The 11238-nt window shown below is 32.1% G+C and overlaps 3 protein-coding genes across 5 annotated transcripts; 2 read left to right on the top strand and 1 right to left on the bottom strand.

The window, feature by feature from the left end:
* The first annotated feature begins 10 nt into the window (after positions 1-10).
* Positions 11-3269, top strand: LOC115446990 (HIG1 domain family member 1A, mitochondrial). Of its 2 annotated transcripts, XR_005113364.1 has the most exons (4): positions 11-248; positions 1238-1344; positions 2153-2560; positions 2860-3269. XR_005113364.1 is itself a non-coding variant. In XM_030173849.2 (3 exons), exons 2-3 carry the CDS (start codon positions 1248-1250, stop codon positions 2350-2352), a joined length of 297 nt encoding a protein of 98 aa, XP_030029709.1. In that variant the 5' UTR covers positions 256-497; positions 1238-1247; the 3' UTR covers positions 2353-3269. The 2 variants fall into 2 exon arrangements, 1 of the variants encoding a protein (XP_030029709.1); XM_030173849.2 differs by lacking the exon at positions 11-248 and adding an exon at positions 256-497 and having other exon boundaries at positions 2153-3269.
* Positions 3270-3731: 462 nt separating this feature from the next.
* On the bottom strand, positions 3732-7563 carry LOC115446991 (serine/threonine-protein phosphatase 2A activator). Of its 2 annotated transcripts, none has more exons than XM_030173850.2 (2): positions 7367-7563; positions 3732-6331 (listed from the first exon to the last, which is right to left on the bottom strand). In XM_030173850.2, exon 2 carries the CDS (start codon positions 6329-6331, stop codon positions 5342-5344), a length of 990 nt encoding a protein of 329 aa, XP_030029710.1. In that variant the 5' UTR covers positions 7367-7563; the 3' UTR covers positions 3732-5341. The 2 variants fall into 2 exon arrangements, with proteins under 2 accessions (XP_030029710.1, XP_037300835.1); XM_037444938.1 differs by lacking the exon at positions 7367-7563 and adding an exon at positions 6833-6979.
* LOC115446992 (beta carbonic anhydrase 1) lies at positions 7031-10428 on the top strand. Its single transcript, XM_030173854.2, has 5 exons — positions 7031-7323; positions 8669-8753; positions 8830-9017; positions 9306-9494; positions 9786-10428. The coding sequence occupies exons 1-5, from the start codon at positions 7231-7233 to the stop codon at positions 9993-9995; spliced, it is 765 nt and encodes a 254-aa protein (XP_030029714.1). The 5' UTR covers positions 7031-7230; the 3' UTR covers positions 9996-10428.
* Positions 10429-11238: the final 810 nt, after the last annotated feature.

Genomic DNA, 11238 nt, shown 5'->3' with positions numbered 1-11238 from the left:
AAGCTAATAACTAGGAGTTCTTTAGTTTCATGCTCCTGCGCACTTATGTCGATATTAGTTAATCCGAATCTCTTGTACCTACAAGGAACTCGCGTGTACAAAAGCTTACACGCTTCATGGGTTGTGCGTCACAGCGACTCGTGTTATATCTACTCATATCTTGCTCAATATTTGTTATATCTATACAAATTGATTAGTTTTGTACTTCAACCCAGTGTGGACACTACTGTAACAACTACTTAACTAAGGTAATGATACCACATTTTTTGTGAACGTGTGTGAATTTAAAAGACCTTCATGAATGTGGTTTTCATTTTTATGATCTTGATATGATCATACTACTTACCAAGCTAATGGACGACTGTCCAGTACTTTTAGTACCTACCTAAGTGATGTCACTGTTTAAAACAATTGAACGTTAAACATCGTTCAATTGAGGCTCGGACTGCAGTGTTGATAAGTGAGAGAGTATTATTTTTTATCAGACTTAAACTGAGGTAAGTCCTGTAGTCAGTATAAAGGAACTTTAGGCTTAATACCTTTAGTCCGATAGTAGTGATGAATGTTGTATTAAATCTCATTAATTTAATCTTAATACTTACCTACTTACCTGACACCTGATTTTTAAAACTTGTTGTGTCCGTAATTTGGACTGTTGCGAACTGTTTAATATTCTTATAGAAAAATAAGTGTGCATCATCAAAGCATATTAAACGCTGTAGTTCCGTAGATATTTTTATTTTTATCTTGTTACCTTGGCATTTCCTATCGAGTCATGAGCTCAATGCTGATATTTCATCTATGTACTATCTAATATTTTTATACTAATATATTACAAGCTAGATGCGTGCCTGATAGTAAACCTCATATTGCACTGCGCTCGTTATTCTTACTTCTAAGACATAACATTCTAAGCCTTATCTATACCTAATACTTAGGTGCGTAGTAGATATTCCCGAATTATATATCACTTGCCTCCTGCTGCTTGATAACTGAGTAAAGAAATAAGTAGATATTGTGGTCACATACCACAAACGAGATAGTAAAATACTTCAGTAAAACTACATGAGCACGAAAGACAGATAAGCTAGTATTAACTAAAACCTTTATCTAAAGTTTTATCTTATAGAATTTGAGGAACTTCCTCCAAATTTTTTTTTCTAATAATCTTTATAATATAACATAAGGAAAATGCCATGCAGGATATATTGAACTGGAAAATATTTTTTATTTTTAGAGCCCTTAACATGTCACAGGAAAAACCAAACTATTATGATTACCATGAAGAAACTCAAAAGGAAAAACTTATAAGAAAATCAAAAGAATCTCCTTTTATGGTCGTTGGTAAGTATTAAACATTATGCCTATATAACAATACCTATGATCTTAATCTTATCCTCTTACTTCTTACTATCTCACTAAATTTTATTTATTATTTTTTCTTCTTTTAATATATTTTACTTCTTATCTATTGTATTATATATATTGTATCTTTTTAATAACATACATACGAAAGTTTATAAATAATTTGACTAGGTAAGTTAGAAGTTACGCAGTAACAGCTGAACGGATTTGGATGAAATTTGACAGATGGTTAGACACATATGATTTTACAAAAGTCAGAGACGTGTACCCCTGGGATTTGCACCTGCCGACATTCGTCTTGGCAGTCCGTCCCACACCCAATTAGGCTATCGCGCTTTTTTTGCCTCTACTCAGATATATATATATTTTTATACCTATTCAGAGAATATGAAAAGAATAAATAAACGTCTACCTAGTTTTCTTTTATCTATTAGATCAAAGATACCTACGGAATATAAAGAAGTCTCCGACTGTGAGGTCCCGTAATTTCTTTAAATAGGCACACTAACTACCTAGGTACTATTAGAATAAATCTCATTCGGGAGTTAAATTATCTCAATAAAATAAATGAAAACAAAATTGGCTGTATGTAGCTTGTGAAAATCATATATTTTATAAACAAAAATGGTTATAGCCAATGATGGTTATAGCCGTGCCCTTCCTGGTGCGGCAGGCACACGAATATTCCTAAATCACGACTAAAGAATACGCACCGAGCCACCTAATCCTCAGAAATCCTCAAAAAATTTGCCAATAAAATATTATTGTGATCTATTTTTGTCCACAGCTATCGCAGGACTAGTGACGGCAGTCGGTTTTGGCGCCTACTCGTACAAAAGGCGTGGCGCAATGAGTACGAGCGTGTTCCTCATGCAGTTCCGAGTGATAGCTCAGGGCACGGCCGTCGGCGCGCTTACCGCCGGCATGACCTACACACTCTATAATACTTATATTAACAAGACCGCGAAAAAAACTAATGAACACTGATGCAATTCAAATTATTCACCTACCTACCTATATGTAGCTAAGTACAATATGTATTTTAATATCAGAAAACTCAGTTCCTGGAGAACTATGTTAACCGAAAGTTTAATTAGTTCAATGATAAGATGGCCAAGACAATATTTTCAAAATACTTCTTGGCACCAAAATAAAACCAACCTACAATATTAGAAATACGTTGTTATAACTTAAGGTGATACCTCAAGGTCCATTTTCATACATTTTGTTTCACTTTTAATCTGGATAACTAAACAAGTATTGGCAAGTAAAGAATAATCATGGATATTTCGGCCTTTAAAATTTCGTCATATTAAATTTTTAAGGCTGAAATATCCATGATTATTAATTATTTTTACGTTTTTCTTTCAACTGCGAGAACTAACCACTAACTAGACGTGAATTTAAATTCTTTACTTGCCAATACTTGTTTAGTTACCCAGATTAAAGGTGAAAAAAAATGTATGAAAATGGACCTTGACGTATCGCCTTAAGTATTATAACAGCTAGTCATTCAATTATTGTACCTACATACCTCTCTACCAAGCGTTTCCTCACTCTATTCAATGTTGGTTCGCAATAAAAAGGCATAGAAAATTAAATGCTTGAGACGCATGACCAAAAGAGATATGTACGAGGACTTCTTTGGGACAGTATCAAAATACGTGTTGATATCATTCGGAAATAACTCTTAAGACCAAAAAAATAAGAGCTTGTCACGCTGTTGTAACTTATATTATCAGTTAGATAAAGTAAGTTAATATTGATGTATGTAATATGTACCCACAGAGGTTTAGATTATTGTGGAATGTATGGATTTAGAATTATTGTAATAATTGTGTTACAAATGTGTTTAATTGAATATTTATGCAATAAATTGTAAGATACGAATTTTTTCTCCACCATGAATCTTTTTCTCTGCGTTCTCTAGAAAATATGTTATCCTTCCTTTTTTCCTGATTTATTATGTCAAAGCAAACAATTTCGTATATAAAAACTGATTCTGGTCGAATTTCAATTCAGCATTCATGGTCGAGTACTTTACTTGGATATCAAGTTTGATGCCTGCAAGTGGTACTTTAAGAATACTCAACGAAGCAGATATTAGCATACCTAATAGTGTTTAAGATTTTTTTGCTTCTCTCCGATTCTGATATGCCATCGTAATATCCTTCTAAATTATGATCATTGAAAGCATGATTTTATCAGTAAGTACTTACTTTTTTTATTTGCTCTGAATTACCAGTAGAGTAGATAATGTAGATAGGTATGTTATCATCGTAAATCTTCACACATGGAATCTTTGATAGTTTTAATACCTATGTGTTAATTTTTTTTTTTATTAGGAAGTAAATAAGAAAATCGAGTTAAAATCGGCAATATTGTATTTATTATAATAGCGCATCAAATCTATAAATAATAAGTATTAAATATGGAAGTCAGAACTTGATGTAAATAATGCAAGACCAAGTATTAAAAACTTTAAAAAGCAAAGAGTATCAGCCCGCACTGCAACAAATCCAAGCGGTGTTGGTTAAACCGCAACCGCCGCGCCTTAGGTAAGCAGCAGCAACTATATTAATATTAATCTAAAGGCGTGCGCTTCTTATATTTTTTTTTAGGTTCTTCAGCTGTACGGACCCATACCTAGCTGTGATATAATTTGTAATCGCTAGGCCTCAATGTTATCACTCGTGAGATAATATTCGATATGACATGTAACTGATATTACCAATGAATTGGAATTATCTTATGATTTTTTTGGTTTTACATAATAACGAAATTAAAACAGAAGACTAGCGATATGTAGTTTAGTATCTACGTTAGTACCAACGGCCTCTCAAGCCGACCCGTTTGATGACAATGATTCGTCTGATTTCGGGCGGATTCACATCACGAAATTTTCTAAGTATTTTAGTCCCTTATCAATAAAAATAAAATCAAGTGCGTAATCGTGCAAGAGCGAGGCAGCGGAATTTCTCTGACTCCCTCCCAACCTTCAATACACCCGTGAACTCAATCTTCAATGATAATCACTTTTAATACCCATCTTCCCCATCCAGTACCTATGTTCTTGATTCACAATTTTTGACGTTAATATCTTTAGGATGTCAGTCTACCAAGGTGGTCTAGATGGGTCAACCCAACTGTTTTATTATTGGTGTATCTCAAATTAAATAATTACATAGAGGTCTTTCTCTTATTTATGTCAAAGCGAATACATCAAACTCAAGCATGTGGCGCCCCCCCAAGAACCTGGAGCACACGGCTGTCGCGCACATTCTCTAAAACCGGTAGGTATACCTATTTAACTAAAATCAACTTTTCAAATCGTAACTTCGGCAATACATCAATTTATTATATTTCAACTTATGCTCTTTCAAGTGTAATATAATTATCCGATATATTTATCCCTTGCAACATGATTTATAATTTATATGACCTGATTTTAAGCGCAGTGAAGCCCAAAGATACATATACAATATTCAGCACATTACTCGCGTACCCGAATTATTTTGTCACGTTCCACAACTGGCACAAATGCCATTGGTTCGCCATCTCTGCCTTAAAGGCTACGTACATTTATGAAGATGGAAGATATTATACATAAAAAAAATTACGCACTTTTATCATAGCAGATTAGTTATATTTTAAATTAATATTTACTCTTTAAAGATATTAGTCAATTGAAAGTTAATCACTCAATAATATATTAAGCATATAAAAACAAGGAAGGTACCAAATAATGTAATGCCTCGCATTAAAGTCATTATTATCTATACATATTTTAATATCACATTCAATTGTTTCAACAGATTTAGTTCTAACATAAACATTGCACAATTTCTAATACTGGTTTACATAAAACAAAATTCATTAGTACATTAGAAATTCTTGTGTAGGTATGTACTTGGTGTTTTACAGTATATATTATTGTTAGAATCCACAAAATGTAAAATTGTGGTTCAATGTTGAATTAATTACTAATTGGAAACCTTCTGATTGGGAGAAGAGAACCAAACAGAACATGCTGTATTACTGGGAATTTGGCTAACACTTCCTTTTTGTACATCTTAATGAGCCCTTGATTTATTTTTGTCCATGAACCTACAGCACTGATGCTCCATAACTGATTAGAATGCTCTGCAAATGGCCCTGTCTTTACTTCCTTTATGTATTTTATGCATGACAAAAACATATATTCATTTGAAAACTTGTCAATAATTTCATCTTCCAAAAACTTGGCAGGAGGATATATTTTTGGTTGGTCCACAAGCTGAGAACTTCCCCATATGAACGGTATGAATTGGTAATCATCTAAACTCCACACACCATGACTCCCGGCCGGCTCCATTCTATATGTCTTCTGCAATCTTCTGGCAATATTGAGGTACTTATTAAATATCAAAAATACAGTAGCAACATTATCCTCAGGGAAAAGAAAGCCAATTTTATATAAACAACATAAGAACATTACAAATGACATCTCATGACCAGTGCCGTAATCAATGCGTGTTGCATTCCCAAAACTCTCTTCTAAGTAAATCTTTATTTCTGGTATGGCCAAATGTAAATTGAGATGTAATGCCTCTTGTAATAATGTTGTAGAATTTGCCTTAACTTTTATAAGCCAGTCCCTGAATGAGGTGTTACCAAATCTCTGTGGTTGTTCCACTGGTGGGAATTCATCAATCATTTTATCAATCTTATCCAGCATATTCATGATTTTTGTAACATTTTCAGAAATTTTACAGTCCACTGACAAAGGCTTTCCTTTGATGGCTTCATTAAGAGTTGCTATAAAGCCTGTAAACTCCATGTAAGCTTCAGATTTCTCCCAAATAGCCATGTCTGTAATTGATTTGACTGCTTTGACTGGTTCCACAAAGCGGTGGCTAGCTGGCAACACAGGAGGTGCATTCTCATCCTTTTTTATGCTGTCTCCAATTGAGCTATCTGCATTCATCTACAACACAAAATAATAACACATTATGAAACATCACTATTGTTTATATTGTAAATCATTTTAACTATATTTTAATACAAATTATTTATAACTTATAATAAATATTGACAAAATATACTATCCCTACATTTGATTTGATATGAGACCTTCACTCTTTGTAATATTTAACATAAATTTATATTAACACCCTTTAAATAACATATAATATAGACTGACACAATATGAACAACCTACAATAAACTCCTAAAAATTCAGAAAAACCATGAATTCACCCATCAGCAAAAGGATTTGATTTTTATACAAAAAATTATATTTAATAATAAAAAAAAGTGTACACAAAAGCAGGTTTAATTAAAAAAATTATGAACAAATATTTGACAGATATAATAATATATACTTACAGTAGATATAAATGAATAAATAAAAAAATAATTTCCTATTTTTTATCAAATGAAAAGGTAGTGATTTCTAGAGTATAATCTTATCTAATCTCGTTTTTACCAGTTGTGTGATTACAATAGACAGTACTAAAAATCACTTAAATTATATTATGCCTATTAATGGCACTTCCACTAAATTATTGATGCATTTGAAATATAATGTGTTAAATCAATATCTGTGTTTTTTGTAAATTATCAGATACAGTACGCCATTTATCTTTCTATAATACTAGTTGATAAATTTGCATCATTCCATTCCTTAAGTGAGTGTGTACATTGACCCACAATAAATTTGTTTTGCCACCGTGAAATAAGTCGCCGCGGGTACGATAAGCTTGCCAATGAAGGTCAGAAATGTCAGTCTACGGCAAAACACACTATAATATAACGGTAGTGTGTACGGTAAATAAAAAAAAATATAGCAGTTACAACTGATGTGAGTAATAAGTTATATTAAATATGGAGAGAATACTGCGTGGCATTATGAGATATCGCGTTCTGGACCGCGCAAGCATGGTGAAACAGTTCGAGCAAGTCAAAGACAACCCAACGGTAAGCTATAATGCTTATTATTAGCGACCGATCTAGTACTGACCTTAAGTGATGTAATTCACTTGATAGGCAAACCTTGGGTACACAATTAATGGATTGCGGTGCTTTATAATTGGTTAATTGATAATATTTTATTGTTATATTAGTTAATTAATAAAATATTCCGCTCGGAACCGCATACAAATTAGGTCACCAAATATTTTGTTGACATTGACATTTGACTTATTTGACAAATGACAGCAATAACTCGAAGTTGCAATCAATTATATAAGGTTCTGTAGAAGACAACTTGCCAACAGAAAAAAAGGTTTTCAAATTCAACTATTAGGTCAGGTATACACTTAGAAGATAACGTATTTTGATACATATTATTCAGTTATTTTATTTTAGGTTATTTCACAAAATTTAAAATTAATTATTTATTATTACATCTTGGTTTATAATTATAAACAAAATCTAATGGAATATATTCACATTAGATTCTAATATCAATAAGACAGCTATTTCCGAGATAAGTAACTAATAAAAATAATAAATAAATATTTTTACTATCTCATTTCTACCTCACCCATAAGAAGACTGATAGTTAATGCCTAAAGCATATTTTGTAAATAAATATACAGGTGTTCCATAAATAGTACGACAAACTTTAGGGGAAGATGGCTTAAGACTGAAGTGTGCCCTACCAAACACGGATCGTAGTGAATGCGCAAAAACCAGAAAGTCATATTTAATGATATACACGCTTCAATGATAAAGCGAGACAATGAATAACTTTGCAACCAAACAGGGAGTTGCCAAAAATCCCATTCTTCGTGCGTCATGGTATTATAATTACATTGCCTTAAAAAATATTATTATTTACAGATTTTAACCATTCCAATGTTTTTATGCTAATAAAAACATTGGAATGGTTAAAATCTGCAAATACGTCCAATATTTTATTTCATTATCGAAGGACGAAGTAGTACTTACCTATAAAAATAATTTTCTAAAAAGAAATGAAATACTTATATAAATTTTTTTCAAGGTTTCCGGATAATACTCCATAAAATAATTATTACTCATTACTCCCACGTTTGTTACAAAAAATAAGAAAATATATATAATTATTTGTGAACACAGGACTCAGGAACATAAGACTGGTCAAGAAAGGCAATTTTGGAAAAAAAAGGTAGAAAGTCCTTAATAATTCGAAAATGGTGACACTTTTAATAGATATCATTCTTTATGCTTGGTAGAGTAGAACTACAAATCATCTTCCTCTTACGTTTGTTGTACCACTTATCGGACACTTGTATACATAATTTTGACTATAGTCTAATAAAGTTTTATTATGCCTTAGCCAAAAGCAGTCTTCTACACGTGTATGGATAGCAGAATGATTCCAACTAGGTTTACTGAAACAAGTGTCGGCGATATGTTTGTTGGTTGGTAAATAAATCTAAACAATACTATGCTTATCATTAATTTGTGAGCCTTCAAAATTCTATATTCCCATTTCAGTGAGAAATGCTGGAAACGTAATTCCTCACTCCGAGTATTTTGTTGACGAAATGACAAGTTGTGAACCGGCAGCGTTAGAACTTGGGTGCATTATAAATGATATTCGGCATATTATAGTATGTGGGCACAGTGACTGTAAGGCTATGAACTTATTATATAAATTGAAAAGCAAAGAGGAATCCGACGTGGTAAGTTATATTATTTTCTTGGGCAATAATAAATCAATTTTGTGCAAACAATTGATTTGTAAATTAAAACACGACCCAAATCTACCGCTTCCTCTCATTGACATTATGGCTATATTGGAAATACCTTCACTATTTAGTTATTGGACGAAGGAGGATCTCGTAATTAATATGGCTAGAGAAATATTAATAAAAGTAGAAAAATCCAAAAGCAGTAAAAACACTTATGTCTACTCCTTCATAATCTTCGTTTCAATAAGTCATATTCATATATTATTATTTCTTTTTTAGGAACAAAGACGAATATCTCCACTGAAATCGTGGCTGTGCACACACGGGAACTCCAGTCTAAAAAAATTCCTTGAAATGCGCGGTGATTTCTCTAAGCCTATGGTGTTTACAGCAGAAACACCACAAAGAAAGTTTGTCGCGTATATAGATCCAGAAAATAAATTTTGTATAGAAGACAAACTTTCTCAGGTGGGTGTCCAAAGCGCGTGTAGGGTGACAATAATAACTGGGACACAATAGATAATGATTTAAATAATGACCGTTTAATTCGACATCAATAAAGTACATGGTCACAAAATATTATCTCTAGCATCGCACAGGTTCCCATATGTCACTTGCTTAGTTTCGATTTAAATACTTAAATAATTATTGAATATCTAATTTCTTCTACTAAACACGTAAACTTTGGAAACGACACCAACAAAATATACTTACAGTGTCTATAATACATTTAAGTTCACCCCTTGTTTCAACTTCCAGGTCAATACGCTCCAGCAGTTACAAAATGTAGCGTCATATGGTATGCTAAAAAAACGACTAGAGAAACATGATCTGCACATCCATGCGTTGTGGTTTGATATCTATACCGGTGACATTTATTACTTCAGTAGAAGAGCGAAACAGTTTCTTATAATCGACGAATCAACCTATGAAGTTATTCTATCTGAAGTCCGAAGATTTTATTCATAGTGACTATGTAATAATATAAGAATTGGATTTTAAAATGGATATAATAGAGAATGAAATTGCGTTCTAGCCTGATAATGAATTTATGTGTAATATATCCTTACTCTGATATTGACACTTTTATCGAAGGACTAAAAATATTTAAGAGTAAGTAAGGATTCAAATATTGATTATGGGATTTTCAGGAGGAATATAAACAACATGGTGCTAAATTATATTAAAATGTTATGGGGCGATACTGTACAGTATATATTTTATATACATAATATATTGATGCATTTCTACACAAAGTACCTAGTACAGTATCTATTTATATTACATATCGTTTTTATACTTTTTTATGTCAAAATACGAGTAAATGCATTATTATAGTAGTCCATTGAAATGTTACATTTTTTAGGCCTTACCTTGCGTTTTTTAGAGGACGCAATTTTATTTTTTTTAAGTGTAGGGGGGGTCATTCTAAAGCTAAAACCAAGTTTGTGGGGTCGCCACCCTTGTCCCACGGCCGCCATCTTGAAAATAGGGGTTGAAATGGTTTTACGATGTATCTCTTAAACTATTTATCTGACAAAAAATGTATAAACACTTTTTGTTGCAAATTAAATTCTCTACAACTTTGGTTTAGTAACTTTTGTCGTAGAACTATAAATAAAAAAGTTATAATCGAAAATGTTAAGAAATTCAATGTTAAGCAATGTCCATTGCAATGTTATCAGAACGTGTGTTTATAAGGTTCATAATACTCTTTTTTGTACTCATTAATACCCAAATACCCAAGGGACTATTAGGGAACAAAAGAACATCTGCCTGCTATTATTATTATTATTTCTAACCTCTCTTATTGTAAGAATAGCTGATAATATTGTGTTGAAGTTGTCGTTCAACTTATATCTTTAGTTGTGCTACATATTTCTGTACGTGCGAATGTATTTTATTCTGTTTTTAATTCTGCAGACGATTTCGAATGATTTTAGACACGATTTTAACTTTAGTGAAAACGACTTTTTTTTTATTAGCATTTTGACTTTTAAAAGACTTTTAAAAGTCAAAATGCTAATGAAAAACTTACTTAGGACAACTTCAACACAATATTATCAGCTATTCTTACAATAAGAGATGTTAGAAATAATAATAATAATAGCAGGCAGATGTTCTTTTGTTCCCTAATAGTCCCATGGGTATTTGGGTATTAATGAGTACAAAAAAAAGTATTATGAACCTTATAAACACACGTTCTGATGAC

This window comes from Manduca sexta, chromosome 28, assembly GCF_014839805.1.
Source record: "Manduca sexta isolate Smith_Timp_Sample1 chromosome 28, JHU_Msex_v1.0, whole genome shotgun sequence".
NCBI classification, from domain to species: Eukaryota; Metazoa; Arthropoda; class Insecta; order Lepidoptera; family Sphingidae; genus Manduca; species Manduca sexta.
This window is presented reverse-complemented; position numbering and strand designations above follow the sequence as displayed.

Coding starts and splice junctions, on each gene's coding strand:
- LOC115446990 (XM_030173849.2), top strand. CDS start 1,248: ATGTCACAGGAAAAACCAAACTATTATGATTACCATGAAGAAACTCAA. Junction 1,345..2,152: donor ATCTCCTTTTATGGTCGTTG/GTAAGTATTAAA, acceptor TTTTGTCCACAG/CTATCGCAGGACTAGTGACG.
- LOC115446991 (XM_030173850.2), bottom strand. CDS start 6,331: ATGAATGCAGATAGCTCAATTGGAGACAGCATAAAAAAGGATGAGAAT.
- LOC115446992 (XM_030173854.2), top strand. CDS start 7,231: ATGGAGAGAATACTGCGTGGCATTATGAGATATCGCGTTCTGGACCGC. Junction 7,324..8,668: donor AAGTCAAAGACAACCCAACG/GTAAGCTATAAT, acceptor ATTATGCCTTAG/CCAAAAGCAGTCTTCTACAC. Junction 9,495..9,785: donor TAGAAGACAAACTTTCTCAG/GTGGGTGTCCAA, acceptor TTCAACTTCCAG/GTCAATACGCTCCAGCAGTT.